Source organism: Lepisosteus oculatus, chromosome 18 (assembly GCF_040954835.1).
Source record: "Lepisosteus oculatus isolate fLepOcu1 chromosome 18, fLepOcu1.hap2, whole genome shotgun sequence".
Lineage (NCBI taxonomy): Eukaryota > Metazoa > Chordata > Actinopteri > Semionotiformes > Lepisosteidae > Lepisosteus > Lepisosteus oculatus.
The window spans coordinates 19,990,758-20,013,257 of NC_090713.1; the positions used below are offsets into that span (position 1 = coordinate 19,990,758).

Consider the following 22,500-nt stretch of genomic DNA (forward strand, 5'->3'; position numbering starts at 1 on the left):
TGACCTCTCTGTTGTCCCCGGCGAGGGGTCCTCTGATGAGTCAGCACCAGCAGCACAGCTTGTAAACAGGGAACCTCCCTGCGTTGTGAAATGACTGTGTTACCACGGAAACTGGCCGACTCCCTCTGGGGGGGGGAGACGCTGTACAGGAAGGCAGGCCCTCGTGCAGTTCTGCTTCTACCGCCGCGCGCCGGACACTGCTAGGGAGGTCAGGGGTTCAGTCGCGGCGGAGACGTTCGCCAATCATGACCGGGGAGGGGACCGAGGCTGGCGGTGGTTGCTCAGCTTGACGAGAGGAGTCAAGTCTGCAGGAAGTAGGTGAGAAAAGCCATCGTAACCCACAAGCCCCTCGATGGCTGGAGTTCCTGTCCTGTCTCCTCTCTCTCTTTCCTCCTGGCCTCCATGATCGCCACACTGGGTTTGCCCCAGAATTGCCCCTCACTACCGCCGTGCCAGCCGGGCCAGATGCAGCTGGAAAGCTGGATAATAATAATAATTGCTCACATTTATAAAGCGCTTTTCTGGACACTCCACTCAAAGCGCTTTACAGGTGATGGGGATCCCCTCCACCACCACCAGTGTGCAGCCCCACCTGGATGATGCGACGGCAGCCATAGTGCGCCAGAACGCTCCCCACACACCAGCTCTCAGTGGGGAGGAGAGCAGAGTAATTAAGCCAATTTATAGAGGGGGGTTATTAGGAGGCCATGATTGATAAAGGCCGATGGGAAATTTGGCCAGGACGCCGGGGTACACCCCTACTCTTTTCGAGAAACACCCTGGGATTTTTAATGACCATAGAGAGTCAGGACCTCGGTTTTACATCTCATCCGAAGGACGGCGCCTGTTTACAGTATAGTGTCCCCGTCACTACACTGGGGCATTAGGACCCACATGAGCCGCAGGGTGAGCGCCCCCTGCTGGCCCCACTAACACCTCTTCCAGCAGCAACCTTAGTTTTTTCCCCAGGAGGTCTCCCCTCCAGGTACTGGCCAGGCTCACACCTGCTTAGCTTCAGTGGGGCTGCCAGTTGTGAGTTGCAGGGTGATATGGCTGCTGGCTGCTGGGATAGCGGCGCAGTGGAAAGGTCGCCCCCTGGAGGGCGGGCGCTCAAAGACATCGAGGTTCCAGTCCAGGGAGCAGGTAGCCGGGGCGCGGTCCGTTATCAGAGAGAGCCATTACCTCAGAGATCTGGGGAGAGAAGGGAGGGTGGAAGCAGAAAATCTGTGGGAAACAGAGGACTGTATCTCAGGAACGTCTGATATTGACCATCACGTAAAGGAAAAAATGCGATTGGTCCTGTTTTGGAAGTGATTCAGAATGACTTGGAAAAATGCACATAATCATGTTGGAACTGTTGCCTTTTCTTGCCTTAACGAGACATGTTCATATATACTGTTTTAGGTCTATGTATCTTAAGGGAAAATGTTTCTGTTTTGTGCTCCTCTGTATTTATTTGTGAAAAGAAAATAAAGTGCTTAAACCAGGGCACTTGAACTCTATGCTCTCCAGGTGAAGGCAGTGTGCAGGCACCACCCAGGGCAGCCCGGCAGCGAGGACCCCAGGCTCAATTCCAGCTTGCATGCCTGTCTGGGGGGGAGTCTGCACGTTCTTCTCCGGTTTGCGTGGGGCGAAGCTGGCAAACGGTGAACGTAAAGCATTTTCCCCATCCAAAAAAGCCCAAAGAAATCCTACTGTGCCGTCCCAAAAGAGCAGCGTTTGGTTCGCCTGACTTATTTTTAAATTCCAGGGAAACTCCGGGTGGTTAGGTGACGTGAAAGGTTCTGCTGCAGCTCACCGCAACGAGATATGAAATTGATGGAGCTCGAAAATTCAGAGCGGTTTAACTTCTTTTTTTTTTTGTTATGGCAAAGGGTTTCCTCAATTTTCGTCTTTGTCAGCTTTGGACACGCAGCGGGTTACTGCTCGATGCCTAAAGGAGAAGTCTCGCTCGGCTGCTTTCTGTATTTTCGGGAGTTTTTCATACAGTAAAATCGGTTCTGAGGGTCGGGTTCAATGGACGCACAAGAGAAAGGGTCATTTCAGATACAAAAGCTCAAGTGTGCTGTGTAGAAACCTGGACTGGACCAGACTGGGCCCCATTGATAAGAACAGATCACTTTATCGGCCATATCCAATGTCTTGCGTTAGGAATGTGTCTTTTCGCAGGCCCCAGCTTGCTCTCCATGAGACACACAGACAGGGAGAGAGAAGCTGGGGGTCAGAGCGCAGGGTCAGCCATTTATACGGCGCCCCTGGAGCAGCTGGGGTGTGAAGGGCCTGGCTCACGGGCCCATCGGAGTAGGATTCCTCTGCCAGCAGCAGGATTTGAACTGGCAACCTCCCAGCCACAGGCACAGAGACTGAGCCGCAGATGTGTAATCAGTATTTCTGATTAGGCTGATTAGGACTGCCAGCGGCTGTGTGTTTCCTTTTTTCTTTGCTGGGGAAGGATATTGCGGTTGCGCAGGGCTTTGCGGCATATTTTGACGCAGATTGGAGCCAGAGAACGAGAGGAGAATGTGAGGGTTTTTTTTTTCATTTCTTTACATTTTATTTTCAAACGTTCAGCCTCGCAATGTTAGACACAGACATGAAGGAACTGGGGCAGCACAGTGTTGAGCCTCGCTCCCGCTCGGCGCCGAGGCCGAAGGTTTGATTCCTGGGGTGCTGTCTGGGTGGAGTCTGCACGTTCCGCCTGTGTTCATGTGGGTTTCCTCCAGGTGCTCAGGTTTCCTGATAGACTCCAGCTCCCCTGTGACCCTGAATTGGTAGAGGTATTCCAGCCAATACAGGCCAAGTTCTTCTTCAGCTCCAGGACATTTCTGCTAAGGTGATTGCTGGAGTGCTTGGTCCCTCAAAGCTCTGAAATATCATGGGGAAGAAATTCAGGGCTGCATGTACATTTTGACAGAAAGGGAGATGAATGTTTTCAATGGCACTGACCGTTTATTGGCTTATTGGGAAAACCTCCTAACACGGTATCATGCAATTGCTGTTGAAAGGATATTCATTAAAATTCAATTACTTTCAATTGTGTACTTGCATTTTCCAAATATGGTATGGCTTTCAAAAGATTGTCATGTGGAGTTTTTTTTTTTTATTGGATACTTTCTTTTATGTATAAATAATTGTAGGCAAACACCATCACCGGTGACTACGTCTATTTAAAAAAAAATCCCCATCTCCGCTCTGTAACTTTACTATCTTGATATTCTGCGTTAAAAGCCTCCTGGACTCTTCTTTTGGGAGTACCGCAAAGTATTTCCAGACAGACCCGACCGCAATGTTGCCAAAGGCCTGGTCTCCAAAACAGGGACTTTTGCCGCCGCGGGTCACCTGGCGCTGCGTGCCCGTTCACCTGCGCTCACGGCCCGGCGGGAAGATCGCCCGCCAGCCCAGGCCTGGTCCCCAGGCCTAGTTCGGACGACGCTCGGGTTTTCTCAATCTTTAGCGAAAAGCTGAGAGCGAGGGAGACGATTTACAACGGTTTATTTCGTTTTAATCGACCTGACCCATCTTTCTGTACGAACAAAAGGCCCTTTAATACGGCTTGTGGTTTGAACCGCTCCGGTCGTTTACCGAAACAGCCACGGAAATTTTCAAATTAATCTCCAGTCTTCCAGTACCCGTACTCCCGCCCTGACCGTCTCATAAATCCCCCTCCCATTTATAATTCAGTCTGCTGAAATTATTGGATGAGGAGGTTCAACGCCTATTTTTCCATTTTTCCCGGTAATGTTTTAATGATGTCAACATCTTACACGATACGCGAACGCTGTTAACATCAACCAGCACTTTCGAGATCAAAAACGGCAACGTTTATAATAATAATAATAATAATAATAATAATAATAATGCTGAACACATGAATAGGCTATGTGTCCTGATATTACAAACTCCTTTTATAACTGGGAAATGTAAGCACTGGAAATAAATATCCTTCCCACTGTCGGTTTGTAACGTGCAAAAGGAGCCGAGAGGTGAGAATCCAACGGAAAAAACATTTGCATTATCAGAATATCTATGCGTAATAAATTTCAATGGGGGAGATAGGAAAATTTTCCTCCAGAAAGACAGGTCAACTTCCCTGTCCCAGCGCTTAAGCACCGGGTCCAATCTGGTTCCGGACGATCGTGCGTATCTGGGCACTAAAAACCCGGTCTGTACTACGGGACATTAAGACCCCAGTTTGTTTCGGGACAGAAATAACCCGGTCTGTACCGGGACATTAAGAACCCAGTTTGTTTCGGGACAGAAATAACCCGGTCTATACCTGGACATTAAGAACCCAGTTTGTTTCGGCACAGAAATAACCCGGTCTGTACCGGGACATTAAGAACACGCTGCTTGTTAAGAGTTAAAGAGTTCGGGAGAGTTCTTGCCGCCAGATCACCCGAACACACCGAACCGGGACAGAACTCGCGTTGGATCTTTAATTGAAAATGCAACACAATGAGCCGACTGGCTTTCACTGGGCTCGGTGAGCTTGACTCGGGGGGACCCCCCCTTCTCGGATAGAGGGAACACCCCGCCGGACTGACCCCCCTGTACTGACTGGGCGAAGTAGGAAAATGTAGGAATTAACAGGGAGCGACGAAGGCGTCTGGAATATGGGCAAATGCAGAACAAGAACATTAAAAACCAGTACACGACTACCAGAACCCCATCTATTCCAGAGGCCCTTACTGTATTTGTATTTATTTATTTGATTTTGGCGCCTGCGTCCTGCGATCACGCAACCTCTGCGGTGTGCAGCGAAACGATCTTCCTCCCCGCTTGTGTTTTGATTCGACTGGTTCGGTTCGGTTCGGTGTCCGGTCGCTCTGCGGCTGGACCACCCCTCCGGACCACCAAAATCACGTGTCGCGAAAAACCGCGGCAGGGGGCCGATGTTAACACATCAGCGGCCGAGTTTGTATGTTTATTTCTGTTGTTGTTGGCCCAGATAAGTGTTGTTGTTGTTGTTTTTTTTCCCCACACACCAGTCACAACCCTTCAAAGAGCCCAAGTCTTGAAGGCTTCGCTTTCGCTTTCAAACTGAAGCTGTCTGGGGCTGGCCGATGTAGTTCAATCCTCAGAGGTGTGACCTGTCCCCCGGGGGGTGGTCGTGCGTGGTCCCCTTCACGGGTGGGGGTGAGACTTTTTTTTTTTATTCTACCCGGGCAACTGTCTCGAAACGTCCCGGGTTTTTCGCGGAGCGGCTGCAAAGTCCGGGAGATTACAAAACGCACTTTGCCTGCCGGTCACATCGTCTCTGCTTTGCATGTCGTCTCTCCTCCCTCTCTCTCCCTCCCTCTCTCTCTTCCTCGCAAGCCCAGTCGCTCACAGCGGCGGAGCTCAAGTCTTCAAACAGACTTTCCAGAAAACCCCAAGAGCGGCGCCGCGACTTCATGACAGCTCCTGCGGGCCGTGGGGTCGTGAAATCGCTCCCGCCTCCCTCCTCCTCTCCCTCCCCTTCCACAGCAGCAACAGGTTGAAGAATAACCGGCCCATGTGTGCTCTTGTACTTTTTTTGTGGTCTTTTACTGTCGCAACCGGAGGATGAACTAACTCATCTGCGAGGGAGAGAGAGGATAAAAAAAGAGAACATTTCTTGACACACGCGGTCGTGGCGCGACCGGGTCGTTTGACATGCCGGGGGGACTCCTATAACCAGCGAAGAACTTGTTCTTTAACAACGACAACAACAACAACAACAACAAAACTGTTTTACTGAAGACGACGCGGACTTGGCGGCCGGGTGAGGAAGCGACACTGACAGCGAGCTGCGCCTTTCGCCGGCTGGAGTCGGTTCCTCTTCCTCGGGCGTCTTTTAATTAAAGCCGAGCTCTGCAACTTCTCTATCTGCTCGGATCTGCCCCCACCCCCCCCTCCGGGGCGGAAAAGTGTGTGTGTGTGTGGTGGGGGGGGTTGATTTCTGTGAAGAGGAGCTGGGGGTTTGGTGGCATGGAACCGGGGCCACGGGCGAACCCCGACACACCGGACCCACCGCGTCCAGTCCCGTCCCGTCCCACCGCCACCGCAAGCCGGCGAGAAATGCCCTCACCTCGGACCACTACCACCACAGCCCGTGAGCGCCTCTCCGGACTCTGCTGGACCTGAGGGAACCCGTTACCGGTGGTTTTTCTTTTGATTTACCCCCCAGCACCCCGGTCTCGGACGGGGTGGACAGGGGGGGGTGGGGAGGCGTTTTTAAAAAAAACATTACGAAGCTCGGAAACCGCAAGTGTTGTGTTTTTTTTTTTAATGATATTTTTCGCGCTGTTGGTGTAGTTCGTTCCTGTTTTCGGTTGTTGTTGGTTTTTTTTTCTTCTTCCGACGTGTGCCCCCCGGGGAGACAACCTCCGCAAACACCAGCAGCACCAGCAGCCCAGCCATGAGCTCGGTGTGGAAACGGCTGCAGAGGGTGGGGAAAAAGGCGTCCAAGTTTCAGTTCGTGGCGTCCTACCAGGAGCTGATGGTCGAGTGCACCAAGAAATGGTGAGTTGTGGTGGTGGTGGGGGGGACCGGAACCGGGACCGCCGCCTGCCAGAGCCGGCGAAGTTGCCTTCAGAAAGAGGGGCGTGTTGCCTCGCCCGCCGCCCGCGGAAAGGGGCCGTGGACGTGCGATTAAGCGCTTCGTGGGGAGGGGACTGCCGGTGTGAGCCGAAAGATAAGAGCCGGGTGAGGGACGTGGGGGGGGTGTAGGTTGCCAGAAGTGACGGCTCGGAGGAGGAGGGGGGGTCTCTCGTTTCCCCCTCCTTGGGCTGAAAGAGTCCCCCCCCCCCAGCAAGAAGCGAACAGCGCGACTTGTTCCGCGGCACTTCCGCGTTGAGTCGCTCGGCCGCCGCCGTTGCGCCACCCCGGAGAGGCGGCCGAGTCGGTCGGGAGAGGATTCGTGTGTAAGCCCTGGGAGAAGCCGCCCTCACCCGGCGCCACCACCACACGGCGGACTTCCGCGCCCGGAGCCGGGTCCCCCGGGTGGCCGTGACCCCCCGCCCGGTCGTCGCCCGGCTGTGAAAGAAACGGAGCCGGGCAGAATTATTTAAAAACAACAAAACCGACATCATTTCGAAGTCACTCCGGGCCCGTTACAGCCTGGTTTGTGTCGTCCGAAAACAAAAATAATGAATTTACAGCTTTCTCAAACTTGAGGTTTGTCTCCCCACTCCCTAGTTGGCCTCATAAGCGTTTCCTAGTTTACGGACTATTACTCTGTTGTAAGCTGTGCTTTTTTTTGTGCGGTGACCTGATATTTCAGGGCGAAGCACAGGGGTGTGTGAAACAGCAGTTCCGCATGGCTGTTGATTTAGAGAGCTCCTTGCCCAGAAGGTCACGCTGACGGCGTTGTTTGGCGCTACGGCGACAACTGCAGTCCTGCCCTTAGCTCAGCGCCGATGGTTCGACCTCCATTTTTCAGACGCATTTCTTCATGTTATAGTCTATCATATGATTCATAGTCATAGCAGCCATATCACCCTGCAACTCACCACTGGCAGCCCCACTGGAGACTCAGCAGGTGTGAGCCTGGTCAGTACCTGGAGGGGGAGACTCCTGGGAAAGCTGAGGCTGCTGCTGGAAGAGGTGTTAGTGGGGCCAGCAGGGGGCGCTCACCCTGCGGTCTGTGTGGGTCCTGATGCCCCAGTATAGTGACGGGGGACACTAGACTGTAAACAGGCGCCGTCCTTCGGATGAGACGTAAAACCGAGGTCCTGACTCTCTGGGGTCATTAAAAATCCCAGGGTGTTTCTCGAAAAGAGTAGGGGTGTTACCCCGGTGTCCTGGCCAAATTTCCCATTGGCCCTTACCAATCATGGCCTCCTAACAATCCCCCTCTATGAATTGGCTTCATTACTCTGCTCTCCTCCCCACTGAGAGCTGGGGTGTGGGGAGCGTTCTGGCGCACTATGGCTGCCGTCGCATCATCCAGGTGGGGCTGCACATTGGGGGTGGTGGAGGGGATCCCCATTACCTGTAAAGCACTTTGAGTGGAGTGTCCAGAAAAGCGCTATATAAGTGTAAGCAATTATTATTATTATAACAAATCTTACAGCTGTGGGTTGGCACAGTGGTGCAGTGTTGCTGCCCTGCAGTCCTGGGACCCTGGTTTCGGTTCTGAACCTGCCTGGTGCTGTCTGGGTGGAGTCTGCATGTTCTCTCCGGGTTTGTGTGGGTTTCCTCCCGCAGTCCAAAGACATGCTGGGAGGTTAATGGGCTTCTGGGTAAATAGGCCGTGGTGTGAGTGTGTGTGGCCTGTGATGGACTGGTGTCCTGCCCAGGGTGTACCCCGCCTTGTGCCCATTGCTTGCTGGGATAGGGTACCCCACTACCCTGTAGTGGATAAAGCACTTAGAAAATGGGTAATAGTGTTTGCATATTATATAGTTATATTTATATCTAATCTCCCTAAGTGTAAGGAGGTGTCCCAGATAGTGGGTCAGTCCGCCTTCAACAGGAAGCAGAGCTGTGTCGTCAATCCCACAGGAAGTCCGCAGAGATTGGGGGGGCCACGTCGCCGACAGCACGAGACCCGGGGTGGCTTTTCAGCGGGGTCTTTGCAGGCCGAATTGGCCCATGAGCCAGGTCTGCTGTTGCCTTCTGCCGCTGGGGCTCCGGCCCTCGTGCGACTCTTGTGAGGAGACATCCGCCTTTCCCCGCCCGGTAGGGCCCAGGGGAGGAGCCAGACTCCCAGCAGGACAGAACAAGGATGCAGGGAGGGCATCTACTGCAAGTGTCCGGCAATCCTGCAGGAGAAAGAGCCGCCTTCTTTCAAGTCGGAGTTTGCTCCTCTTCGAACGGAGAACCATTAACACATTCTATAATTGTGTATGGATATAATAAGCAAAATAACATACAGAGCTGAAAGAAACTTGATAGTATTTATTATGTATCTGACCAACCAAATACCTGTAACAAACTCAAAGACATCTGATTAAGGTGATGCACAATACTAGAGTGATTCATTTGCGAATGGGCCTCAGACTGCTGTGCAACCTTAATTAACGTCCCCCTTCCTCCCTTGAGCCTGGCTGCGAGAGAGCTTTTCTGTATGATTGGAGTGCTGTCAGCACGACAGCCGTGTTCAGCATTAATCGATGAATCGTCTCCCTTAAAGGGGGGTCTGCAGTCCCAGCTTCTCAGATCTGTGACTAAAACGGTAACAAAATACATTTCAGTGAAGGTCTAGAAAAAAAAGGATAATTTTTTCGAATTCAGCACAAAATCGTGAACTTCGCCACGTTGTTGAGAGTTTGCGAGAATTGCAGCAGGAACTTCCTGCTCACTAGTCCCCGTACTGACTAATGTACTGAGATGTGAAGCGGCCCTTCCTGCTCACTAGTCCCTGTGCTGACTAATGTACTGAGATGTGAAGCGGCCCTTCCTGCTCACTAGTCCCCGTGCTGACTAATGTACTGAGATGTGAAGCGGCCCTTCCTGCTCACTAGTCCCCGTACTGACTAATGTACTGAGATGTACGAGCGAATAAGTGCAGGTTGTGTAGCAAACATTTCACCACAGAAATGTTCCAGCGTGATCCGCAGGCAGAGTTAACCAGTGAGCAGTATTTGCCAGTGAAATCGTCTGGGAGAGGAGAGCAGTGTTTCTACTGGATTAGAAGAGCTGGATCCACAAGCCTGCTTGTTTACAGGGTCACAGGGCCGCTCCACCTCACCGGAAGTCCTGCTGCCTCGTTCTGAATCCCAGAAACATGGCGCTGAGCCGACCTGGAAATGTCCTCTATTCTGTGATGTGAATTGGAGGTTTTACACGTCAATGTGTCCATTATACTTTCATTGTGAGGGTGAGTCAGCGCATCAGTGGCTGCTACTGTACCCACAGCGCCGGTTTTTAGCGGCACGCTGAATTGAACACTGGTTTCCCGGCCGTCTGAAATACCCGAATGTCTCTGTGCGTTGTGTGGATTAATGTCTCTGTTCCTTGAACAACTTCGGACTTGTGGGCCAGTGGTCCAGTTTCATGCCTACGGTTAATGGATCTGTTCCTCCTTCAAACTCCTTTGAAGTCCTGGAGGTGCCAGAGTATCTGCGAGCGAAAGTGAAGGGGCCGAAGCAGGGGGCGGTAGGCCGATGTCATCCTCAAGCTCATCCAGACGAGGTGGCGAGGCGGAGCCGACCGGATCCGTCCCAGAAGCAGGGGACTGCTCTCATTGGCCACAGGCCAATGAAGGGCAGGTGGAGCAGCCAATCAAAGCTGGCCGGCGCGACAGCGATGGGTGGGAGCAGGCCACAGGCCAGTGAAGGGCAGGTGGAACAGCCAATCAAAGCTGGCCGGCGCGACAGCGATGGGTGGGAGCAGGCCACAGGCCAGTGAAGGGCAGGTGGAGCATCAATCAAAGCTGGCCGGCGCGTCAGCGATGAGTGGGAGCAGGGGACAGGCCAGTGAAGGGCAGGTGGAGCAGCCAATCAAAGCTGGCGGGCGCGACAGCGATGGGTGGGAGCAGGCCACAGGCCAGCGAAGGGCAGGTAGAGCAGCCAATCAAAGCTGGCCGGAGCAACCCCGAGCGACCAATGAAAATGCAGGAGCTCACAGAAGGGGCACATGCAAACTCCACACTGCCCACAGAAGCCCTCCCCCTTTTAAACCTGTTTCTTCCTTGTCTGAAAAGTTTTTGAAGGCTAGCGAGAAATCCTTACTCCACCCTCTCCTACGGGGGTGCACGTCCCCCTGCCGAGCTGTGACCGTGAGAGGAGGGCTGGGGATTCTCGGGCTATAAAAAGCGCCCGTCCGCACAGCGCGGCCTCCGTCCCCTTGAGCCGAAATTAGCCGGCTGTTCCTGCCATTGTTCTCCTCCGAGCTTGCCTGGGAACAGGGCTTCCTCTCAAACACAGCACAAACTGGAAAGCACAAAGGCACACAGTAGCTGAGTATCTGCCCAGGGTAAGAGACATTGAAGAGAAACTGACTCTGATGAAGGACAGGCTCGGTGACCACAGCCTGGCCATGGAGACTGGACACAGGCAGACCTGGCTGTCCAGAGAGGACAGGCTCAGTGACCACAGCCTGGCCATAGAGACTGGACACAGGCAGACCTGGCTGTCCAGAGAGGACAGGCTCAGTGACCACAGCCTGGCCATAGAGACTGGACACAGGCAGACCTGGCTGTCCAGAGAGGACAGGCTCAGTGACCACAGCCTGGCCATAGAGACTGGACACAGGCAGACCTGACTGTCCAGAGAGGACAGGCTCAGTGACCACAGCCTGGCCATAGAGACTGGACACAGGCAGACCTAGCTGTCCAGAGAGGACAGGCTCAGTGACCACATCCTGGACATAGACACTGGACAAAGGCAGACCTGACTGTCCAGAGAGGACAGTCTCAGTGACCACAGCCTGGCCATAGAAGCTGGACACAGGCAGACCTGGCTGTCCAGAGAGGACAGGCACAGTGACCACAGTCTGGACACACACACTGGACACAGACAGACCTGGCTGCCCAGAGAGGACAGGCTCAGTGACCACAGCCTGGCCATAGAGACTGGACACAGGCAGACCTAGCTGTCCAGAGAGGACAGGCTCAGTGACCACAGCCTGGCCATAGAGACTGGACACAGGCAGACGTAGCTGTCCAGAGAGGACAGGCTCAGTGACCACAGCCTGGCCATAAAAACTGGATACAGGCAGACCTGGCTAACCAAAGAGGACAGGCTCAGTGACCACAGCCTGGCCATAGAAACTGGACACAGGCAGACCTGACTGTCCAGAGAGGACAGGCACAGTGACCACAGCCTGGTCATAGACACTGGACACAGGCAGACCTGGCATTCCAGAGAGGACAGGCACAGTGACCACAGCCTGGTCATAGACACTGGACAAAGGCAGACCTGACTGTCCAGAGAGGACAGGCTCAGTGACCACAGCCTGGACATAGAAACTGGACACAGGCAGACCTGGCTGTCCAGAGAGGACAGGCTCAGTGACCACAGCCTGGCCATAGAGACTGGACACAGGCAGACCTAGCTGTCCAGAGAGGACGGGCTCAGTGACCACAGCCTGGCCATAGAAGCTGGACACAGGCAGACCTAGCTGTCCAGAGAGGACGGGCTCAGTGACCACAGCCTGGCCATAGAAGCTGGACACAGGCAGACCTGTCTGTCCAGAGAGGACAGACCACAGTCTCACAGGCAGCAGGAAGAAGCAAAGTCAAGAGATTGCACTTTCTGCTGCCCTGTGAGACACACTCTGGGATGAGACAGACATTCTTCCCTAAAAGAACACATCCGATCCCGGAAATTCCCACACCTGCCAGAATCAGCCCAGGTGCTACTGGGGGAGGAAACTCACTAGATCTTCAGCCCCGCGTGTGATCTCCTGTCAAGGCCCGAGGAGCAGAAAGCAAACCTCTCTCAGAATACTGTACGTTAGTGTTCCAAGTGTTTGTAACTGTCCATCTGATTGTTTCTGCCTTATAATTCAGTGGTCATGCTCCTCAGCCACTGAACGAGCTGGGAGTGATCTCACATTTCCGGCTTTGATCTCTCCTGCCCTGCTTCTTTATCTGATCGCCCGCCAAACTCTGCCAAACTCCGGCCGGACGTGTGCCCTTCAAGATACGGGAGAACTCGAGAAAACTAGGAACCCAGCCTGTACATTTCCAGATCCGGACCGGACCACCGCCGCCGCCGCCCTGGCCCGGCGTGCACACTGGCCCTCTCTCACCTAATGTCCAAGCTCTCCAACCCAACGCCGTGGACGCTATGGACACTGTGGACACTGTGGACCCTTTGGATGCTATGTATATTGTGGACGCTGTGGACGCCATAGATGCTGTGGACACTATGGATATTGCGGACCCTGTGGACACTTCGGACACTATGGATGTTGTGGACACTGTGGATGCTGTGGATGTTGTGGACGCTGTGGACACTGCGGACCCTGTGGACACTATAGGATGTTGTGGACACTGTGGATGTTGTGGACACTATGGATGCTGTGGATGTTGTGGACGCTGCAGACACTGCGGACCCTGTGGACACTGTGGACGCTGTGGATGCTGTGGATGTTGTGGACGCTGTGGACACTGCGGACACTGTGGACGCTGTGGATGTTGTGGACACTGTGGACACTATGGATGCTGTGGATGTTGTGGACACTGTGGACGCTGTGGATGTTGTGGACACTGTGGACGCCGTGGATGCTGTGGATGTTGTGGACGCTGTGGACACTGCGGACACTGTGGACGCTGTGGATGTTGTGGACACTGTGGACACTATGGATGCTGTGGATGTTGTGGACGCTGCAGACACTGCGGACCCTGTGGACACTGTGGACGCTGTGGATGTTGTAGACACTGTGGACGCCGTGGATGCTGTGGATGTTGTGGACGCTGTGGACACTGCGGACCCTGTGGACACTGTGGACGCTGTGGATGTTGTGGACGCTGTGGATGTTGTGGACACCGTGGACACTATGGATGCTGGGGATGTTGTGGACGCCGCGGACCCTGTGGACAGCGAACCCGTCTTCCTGAAGGAGACAGCCCAGGAGCCCGATGAAGGATGCGAGATGATGGGGACCCCCGGGGGTCTTTGCGTAAAGAACCTGGGATCAGAACCTGTGTTTGACACTTCTGTACCCCTCGTGGGCATTTGATTTTGATTTTGTCTTCTGTGCCCGAGACTGGGCCGTCCTGCCCTCGTCCTGGAGGGGGCGCTGTGTCTGCAGGTTCTCCAGGTCTCTCCGAGGGGGGAGCAGAACCTAAAAGGTCTGGGAGCCTCGTTAAGCCAATAATGAGCCGATTGGGCCCGTTAGGAGCTGAGTGAGAACGAAGCCCTCTGGGACTAGGATTGCCGACCCCTATCGCAGAGGATGAACCCCTGGGGTACCCGTCAGAAGGGCCCCACGTCTGTGCTGAAATAGATCCCTCATACGAGTTATTCAGCGATCTGCACCTTTGCCATCCAAGCCTGAACATGTGTCTTTGGCTGTCATTATAATCGTCTGACCTGTTACTTGAAAACTGTTGCAGGGGATTTCTCGGCGGCGCACTGGAACGATGAGGTGTGTGCGGTTTTGTTGACTCAGGAGGTGGCCACGCCCTGCGCCGACGCCTGTGCGCTGAAAAAGGGCGAGATCCGAGCCGCTCCAGACATGACTCAGTCCTTTGCCAGAGAGAGCCTGCCCTCCTTCATCATTTGTAATGATGTCAGGACCCAGCTGTACCTGTGCTATTGTCTGCACTGTGCGTCTCTGTACTGTAGACAGGCCTCTCAGTGTGTGATCTGTACCTGCTGCGTGTCTCTGTACTGTAGACAGGTCTCTCAGTGTGTGATCTGTACCTGCTGGGTGTCTCTGTACTGTAGACAGGTCTCTCAGTGTGTGATCTGTACCTGTTGTGTGTCTCTGTACTGTAGACAGGCCTCTCAGTGTGTGATCTGTACCTGCTGGGTGTCTCTGTACTGTAGACAGGTCTCTCAGTGTGTGATCTGTACCTGCTGGGTGTCTCTGTACTGTAGACAGGTCTCTCAGTGTGTGATCTGTACCTGCTGGGTGTCTCTATACTGTAGACAGGTCTCTCGGTGTCTGATCTGTACCTGCTGGGTGTCTCTGTACTGTAGACAGGTCTCTCAGTGTGTGATCTGTACCTGCTGGGTGTCTCTATACTGTAGACAGGTCTCTCAGTGTCTGTTCTGTACCTGCTGGGTGTCTCTATACTGTAGACAGGTCTCTCAGTGTGTGATCTGTACCTGCTGGGTGTCTCTGTACTGTAGACAGGTCTCTCAGTGTGTGATCTGTACCTGTTGTGTGTCTCTGTACTGTAGACAGGCCTCTCAGTGTGTGATCTGTACCTGCTGCGTGTCTCTGTACTGTAGACGGGTCTCTCAGTGTGTGATCTGTACCTGCTGCGTGTCTCTGTACTGTAGACGGGTCTCTCAGTGTGTGATCTGTACCTGCTGGGTGTCTCTGTACTGTAGACAGGCCTCTCAGTGTGTGATCTGTACCTGCTGCGTGTCTCTGTACTGTAGACAGGTCTCTCAGTGTGTGATCTGTACCTGCTGGGTGTCTCTGTACTGTAGACAGGTCTCTCAGTGTGTGATCTGTACCTGTTGTGTGTCTCTGTACTGTAGACAGGCCTCTCAGTGTGTGATCTGTACCTGCTGGGTGTCTCTGTACTGTAGACAGGTCTCTCAGTGTGTGATCTGTACCTGCTGGGTGTCTCTGTACTGTAGACAGGTCTCTCAGTGTGTGATCTGTACCTGCTGGGTGTCTCTATACTGTAGACAGGTCTCTCGGTGTCTGATCTGTACCTGCTGGGTGTCTCTATACTGTAGACAGGTCTCTCAGTGTCTGTTCTGTACCTGCTGGGTGTCTCTATACTGTAGACAGGTCTCTCAGTGTGTGATCTGTACCTGCTGGGTGTCTCTGTACTGTAGACAGGTCTCTCAGTGTGTGATCTGTACCTGTTGTGTGTCTCTGTACTGTAGACAGGCCTCTCAGTGTGTGATCTGTACCTGCTGCGTGTCTCTGTACTGTAGACAGGCCTCTCAGTGTGTGATCTGTACCTGCTGCGTGTCTCTGTACTGTAGACGGGTCTCTCAGTGTGTGATCTGTACCTGCTGGGTGTCTCTGTACTGTAGACAGGCCTCTCAGTGTGTGATCTGTACCTGCTGCGTGTCTCTGTACTGTAGACAGGTCTCTCAGTGTGTGATCTGTACCTGCTGGGTGTCTCTGTACTGTAGACAGGTCTCTCAGTGTGTGATCTGTACCTGCTGTGTGTCTCTATACTGTAGACAGGTCTCTCGGTGTGTGATCTGTACCTGCTGCGTGTCTCTGTACTGTAGACAGGTCTCTCAGTGTGTGATCTGTACCTGCTGGGTGTCTCTGTACTGTAGACAGGTCTCTCAGTGTGTGATCTGTACCTGCTGTGTGTCTCTATACTGTAGACAGGTCTCTCAGTGTCTGTTCTGTGCCTGCTGTGTCTCTCTGTACTGTAGACAGGCCTCTCAGTGTGTGATCTGTACCTGCTGGGTGTCTCTGTACTGTAGACAGGTCTCTCAGTGTCTGATCTGTACCTGCTGTGTGTCTCTATACTGTAGACAGGTCTCTTAGTGTCTGTTCTGTGCCTGCTGTGTGTCTCTATACTGTAGACAGGCCTCTCAGTGTGTGATCTGTACCTGCTGCATGTCTCTATACTGTAGACAGGGCTCTCAGTGTGTGATCTGTACCTGCTGGGTGTCTCTGTACTGTAGACAGGTCTCTCGGTGTGTGATCTGTACCTGCTGCGTGTCTCTATACTGTAGACAGGTCTCTCAGTGTGTGATCTGTACCTGCTGGGTGTCTCTATACTGTAGACAGGTCTCTCAGTGTGTGATCTGTACCTGCTGTGTGTCTCTATACTGTAGACAGGTCTCTCGGTGTGTGATCTGTACCTTCTGCGTGTCTCTATACTGTAGACAGGTCTCTCGGTGTGTGATCTGTACCTGCTGCGTGTCTCTATACTGTAGACAGGTCTCTCAGTGTGTGATCTGTACCTGCTGTGTGTCTCTATACTGTAGACAAGTCTCTCAGTGTCTGATCTGTACCTGCTGTGTGTCTCTATACTGTAGACAGGTCTCTCGGTGTCTGATCTGTACCTGCTGGGTGTCTCTATACTGTAGACAGGTCTCTCAGGGTGTGATCTGTACCTGCTGGGTGTCTCTATACTGTAGACAGGTCTCTCAGGGTGTGAATTGCTTTTTTGTGAAAGGATCAATTCATCAGGAGGGAAATTTGTTTTTCGAACAACTTGTATAAAAAATGATTGAAACACACAGTGTGCAGGGAAGAGGGACAATATTTTATGCAGAGCCTTTAAAAGTAGCTTCTCAAAGTGCTTTACAGTAAACTTCTTTAAAGTAACCTTTCTGAAGTAGACTTTCACTCTATAGGATTTTAAGGTCTTTGACAGTTGATTGCCTCAGACATCGACTTGCTTAAAAGGTCTGGTCACATCTGTTATACCTTGAATCCTGATGAAAAGTGTTAACGATTAAATGGATAATGAATGAGTCCTGCAAAGGACCAAAAACCTGAAGACTCTGTGCAGGAAGTCACAAAAAAGGTCCAGATCTCACCGTCGAAGGGACTCAGTCTCTTCGGTCCTGGTTCGGTCCTCTGAGATCCCCCCCCCCCGTCTCCTTCTGTACCAGCAGGACGAGAGGCAAAGTTCCTCTTTCCTCTGCCCGCACCCCCCCTCCCCCACTCCCCTCCTCCCCCCACGCACGCCCCCACCCTGGGGCGGTTTCAGTTCTGCTGTCACAAGATCCGCGTTACTGCCTCTGCCTAAAATTACCTCCCTGCCTCATCCAGGCCACCCTGGCCTGTACTGACAGCCCCATGTGCTGGACCTGTGTGTTAGTCACTCTCTCCCTTGGTCTGTCCCCTGAACAGACAAGTGTGTGTGTGTGTGGGTGCACGTAGTTTTTTTATCTTTCATACACATGGGCCAGGCATGGCTGTCCAACATGCCCAGTGTCTCTGTGTCTATGTGTGACTGTGTGTCTACATGTGTTTGTCTGTGTATCTGTGTGTGTGTGACTGTATGTGTCTGTGTGTGTGACAGTGCGTGTATGTGTGTTGGTGTTTGTCTGTGTGTCTGAGTGTCTCTGTGTGTCTGTGTGTGTGACTGTGTGTGTACGTGTGTTTGTCTACGTATGTGACTGTGTGTGACTGTGTGTGACAGTGTGTGTGATTGTTTGTGTGCCTGTGTGACTGTGTGACGGTGTGTGTCTGTGTGTGACTGTGATTTTGTGTCACTGTATGTGTCTGTGTGTGACTGTGTGACTGTGATTGTGTGTTTGTCTGTCACCCTGTGTCTGTGTTTGTGTCTGTGTGTGTTTGTGTGACAGTGTGACGGTGTGTGTCTGTGTTTGACTGTGTGACAGTGCGTCTGTGTGTGTGACTGTGTGATTGTGTGTCACTGTATGCGTCTGTGTGTGACTGTGATTGTGTGTTTGTGTGTCACTGTGTGTGTCTTGTGTGGGACTGTGTGTGTCTGTGTGTGACTGTGTGACTATGTGATTGTGTGTTTGTGTGTGTGCCGGTCTGCGTTGTCCTAGTCTGCACTTCTGTGATCTCACTACACAGTCTAGAGCTTTTTCCATTTTCCAGGAAAGCCTTTACACTCAATAAAGACTGGAGGAGTGGACTTTAGCTCTTGTTTCTAGAGGACTGCAGGTTGAGTGGACTTCAGCTCTCGTCTCTAGAGGACTGCAGGTTGAGTGGACTTTAGCGCTTGTTTCTAGAGGACTGCAGGTTGAGTGGACTTTAGCGCTTGTCTCTAGAGGACTGCAGGTTGAGTGGACATTAGCGCTTGTTTCTAGAGGACTGCAGGTTGAGTGGACATTAGTGCTTGTTTCTAGAGGACTGCAGGTTGAGTGGACTTTAGCGCTTGTTTCTAGAGGACTGCAGGTTGAGTGGACTTTAGCTCTTGTCTCTAGAGGACTGCAGGTTGAGTGGACTTTAGCGCTTGTTTCTAGAGGACTGCAGGTTGAGTGGACATTAGCGCTTGTTTCTAGAGGACTGCAGGTTGAGTGGACTTTAGCTCTTGTTTCTAGAGGACTGCAGGTTGAGTGGACTTTAGCGCTTGTGTCTACAGGACTGCAGGTTGAGTGGACTTTAGCGCTTGTTTCTAGAGGACTGCAGGTTGAGTGGACATTAGCGCTTGTTTCTAGAGGACTGCAGGTTGAGTGGACATTAGCGCTTGTTTCTAGAGGACTGCAGGTTGAGTGGACTTTAGCGCTTGTTTCTAGAGGACTGCAGGTTGAGTGGACTTTAGCTCTTGTTTCTAGAGGACTGCAGGTTGAGTGGACTTTAGCGCTTGTCTCTAGAGGACTGCAGGTTGAGTGGACTTTAGCGCTTGTCTCTAGAGGACTGCAGGTTGAGTGGACTTTAGCTCTTGTTTCTAGAGGACTGCAGGTTGAGTGGACTTTAGCGCTTGTTTCTAGAGGACTGCAGGTTGAGTGGACTTTAGCGCTTGTTTCTAGAGGACTGCAGGTTGAGTGGACTTTAGCGCTTGTCTCTAGAGGACTGCAGGTTGAGTGGACTTTAGCTCTTGTTTCTAGAGGTCTGCAGGTTGAGTGGACTTTAGCGCTTGTCTCTAGAGGACTGCAGGTTGAGTGGACTTTAGCGCTTGTCTCTAGAGGACTGCAGGTTGAGTGGACTTTAGCGCTTGTTTCTAGAGGACTGCAGGTTGAGTGGACTTTAGCTCTTGTCTCTAGAGGACTGCAGGTTGAGTGGACTTTAGCTCTTGTCTCTAGAGGACTGCAGGTTGAGTGGACTTTAGCGCTTGTCTCTAGAGGACTGCAGGTTGAGTGGACTTTAGCGCTTGTTTCTAGAGGACTGCAGGTTGAGTGGACTTTAGCGCTTGTCTCTAGAGGACTGCAGGTTGAGTGGACTTTAGCGCTTGTTTCTAGAGGACTGCAGGTTGAGTGGACATTAGCGCTTGTTTCTAGAGGACTGCAGGTTGAGTGGACTTTAGCTCTTGTCTCTAGAGGACTGCAGGTTGAGTGGACTTTAGCTCTTGTCTCTAGAGGACTGCAGGTTGAGTGGACATTAGCGCTTGTTTCTAGAGGACTGCAGGTTGAGTGGACTTTAGCGCTTGTTTCTAGAGGACTGCAGGTTGAGTGGACTTTAGCGCTTGTTTCTAGAGGACTGCAGGTTGAGTGGACTTTAGCTCTTGTCTCTAGAGGACTGCAGGTTGAGTGGACTTTAGCGCTTGTTTCTAGAGGACTGCAGGTTGAGTGGACATTAGCGCTTGTTTCTAGAGGACTGCAGGTTGAGTGGACATTAGCGCTTGTTTCTAGAGGACTGCAGGTTGAGTGGACTTTAGCTCTCGTCTCTAGAGGACTGCAGGTTGAGTGGACTTTAGCGCTTGTTTCTAGAGGACTGCAGGTTGAGTGGACTTTAGCGCTTGTTTCTAGAGGACTGCAGGTTGAGTGGACATTAGCGCTTGTTTCTAGAGGACTGCAGGTTGAGTGGACTTTAGCGCTTGTCTCTAGAGGACTGCAGGTTGAGTGGACTTTAGCTCTTGTCTCTAGAGGACTGCAGGTTGAGTGGACTTTAGCTCTTGTTTCTAGAGGACTGCAGGTTGAGTGGACTTTAGCGCTTGTCTCTAGAGGACTGCAGGTTGAGTGGACTTTAGCGCTTGTTTCTAGAGGACTGCAGGTTGAGTGGACTTTAGCGCTTGTTTCTAGAGGACTGCAGGTTGAGTGGACTTTAGCTCTTGTCTCTAGAGGACTGCAGGTTGAGTGGACTTTAGCGCTTGTTTCTAGAGGACTGCAGGTTGAGTGGACATTAGCGCTTGTTTCTAGAGGACTGCAGGTTGAGTGGACATTAGCGCTTGTTTCTAGAGGACTGCAGGTTGAGTGGACATTAGCGCTTGTTTCTAGAGGACTGCAGGTTGAGTGGACTTTAGCGCTTGTTTCTAGAGGACTGCAGGTTGAGTGGACTTTAGCGCTTGTTTCTAGAGGACTGCAGGTTGAGTGGACTTTAGCGCTTGTCTCTAGAGGACTGCAGGTTGAGTGGACATTAGCGCTTGTTTCTAGAGGACTGCAGGTTGAGTGGACATTAGTGCTTGTTTCTAGAGGACTGCAGGTTGAGTGGACTTTAGCGCTTGTTTCTAGAGGACTGCAGGTTGAGTGGACTTTAGCTCTTGTCTCTAGAGGACTGCAGGTTGAGTGGACTTTAGCGCTTGTTTCTAGAGGACTGCAGGTTGAGTGGACATTAGCGCTTGTTTCTAGAGGACTGCAGGTTGAGTGGACTTTAGCGCTTGTCTCTAGAGGACTGCAGGTTGAGTGGACTTTAGCTCTTGTCTCTAGAGGACTGCAGGTTGAGTGGACTTTAGCGCTTGTTTCTAGAGGACTGCAGGTTGAGTGGACATTAGCGCTTGTTTCTAGAGGACTGCAGGTTGAGTGGACATTAGCGCTTGTTTCTAGAGGACTGCAGGTTGAGTGGACTTTAGCTCTTGTTTCTAGAGGACTGCAGGTTGAGTGGACTTTAGCTCTTGTCTCTAGAGGACTGCAGGTTGAGTGGACTTTAGCGCTTGTTTCTAGAGGACTGCAGGTTGAGTGGACATTAGCGCTTGTTTCTAGAGGACTGCAGGTTGAGTGGACTTTAGCGCTTGTCTCTAGAGGACTGCAGGTTGAGTGGACTTTAGCGCTTGTTTCTAGAGGACTGCAGGTTGAGTGGACTTTAGCGCTTGTTTCTAGAGGACTGCAGGTTGAGTGGACTTTAGCGCTTGTCTCTAGAGGACTGCAGGTTGAGTGGACTTTAGCTCTTGTCTCTAGAGGTCTGCAGGTTGAGTGGACTTTAGCGCTTGTCTCTAGAGGACTGCAGGTTGAGTGGACTTTAGCGCTTGTCTCTAGAGGACTGCAGGTTGAGTGGACTTTAGCTCTTGTCTCTAGAGGACTGCAGGTTGAGTGGACTTTAGCGCTTGTTTCTAGAGGACTGCAGGTTGAGTGGACATTAGCGCTTGTTTCTAGAGGACTGCAGGTTGAGTGGACATTAGCGCTTGTTTCTAGAGGACTGCAGGTTGAGTGGACTTTAGCTCTTGTTTCTAGAGGACTGCAGGTTGAGTGGACTTTAGCTCTTGTCTCTAGAGGACTGCAGGTTGAGTGGACTTTAGCGCTTGTTTCTAGAGGACTGCAGGTTGAGTGGACATTAGCGCTTGTCTCTAGAGGACTGCAGGTTGAGTGGACTTTAGCGCTTGTCTCTAGAGGACTGCAGGTTGAGTGGACTTTAGCGCTTGTTTCTAGAGGACTGCAGGTTGAGTGGACTTTAGCGCTTGTTTCTAGAGGACTGCAGGTTGAGTGGACTTTAGCTCTTGTTTCTAGAGGTCTGCAGGTTGAGTGGACTTTAGCGCTTGTCTCTAGAGGACTGCAGGTTGAGTGGACTTTAGCGCTTGTTTCTAGAGGTCTGCAGGTTGAGTGGACTTTAGCGCTTGTCTCTAGAGGACTGCAGGTTGAGTGGACTTTAGCGCTTGTTTCTAGAGGACTGCAGGTTGAGTGGACTTTAGCGCTTGTTTCTAGAGGACTGCAGGTTGAGTGGACTTTAGCGCTTGTTTCTAGAGGTCTGCAGGTTGAGGGGACTTCCGCTCCTGTTTCTAGAGGAGTTTCTGGCCCTGTTTCTGCAGTCCAGCCCAGCTATATCAAAGGTTTCCTGCCTTTACCGGAGACATTTCATAATCAAGGTACTGCATCACCCCAACCAAGAGGAGGGGGATTTACTGGATACTCATAACTCTCTTGATAATAGCTTCAGGATTTGGGAGAAACCCAGGGACTGGGTGACTAGACAAGGATTTTTCAACTAGAAATAAATGCAGACTGGTTGATCAGCTTGCCATGTGAAGTCTTACAATCGATAGTGTGATGGCTAACAGCTGTTGTCTGTGTGATAAAGGTGCTTTACTTTACCCCCAAATACTTCAGTCGGCACAGCTGGGCTACTGTGCACCAGCACTACTGTCGATGGCAGATTAGCCTTCAGTGTACTGTAGCGCCCCCTCCAGGGCTGGTCTTG

General features: G+C 52.1%; 1 protein-coding gene across 21 annotated transcripts in view; it reads left to right on the forward strand.

Moving 5' to 3' along the window:
• The first annotated feature begins 5,041 nt into the window (after positions 1-5,041).
• The window catches only part of LOC107075882 (EH domain-binding protein 1-like protein 1), a 66,140-nt gene continuing 48,681 nt past the window's right edge, over positions 5,042-22,500 (forward strand). For 12 of the 21 annotated variants that reach the window (XM_069180527.1, XM_069180528.1, XM_069180535.1 and 9 more), the window contains exon 1: positions 5,042-6,483. In XM_069180527.1, coding sequence (XP_069036628.1) covers positions 6,380-6,483 — 104 coding nt within the window. In that variant the 5' untranslated portion in view covers positions 5,042-6,379. The remainder of the gene's footprint in view (positions 6,484-22,500) is intronic. The other 9 variants (XM_069180534.1, XM_069180544.1, XM_069180540.1 and 6 more) reach the window with 2 other exon arrangements.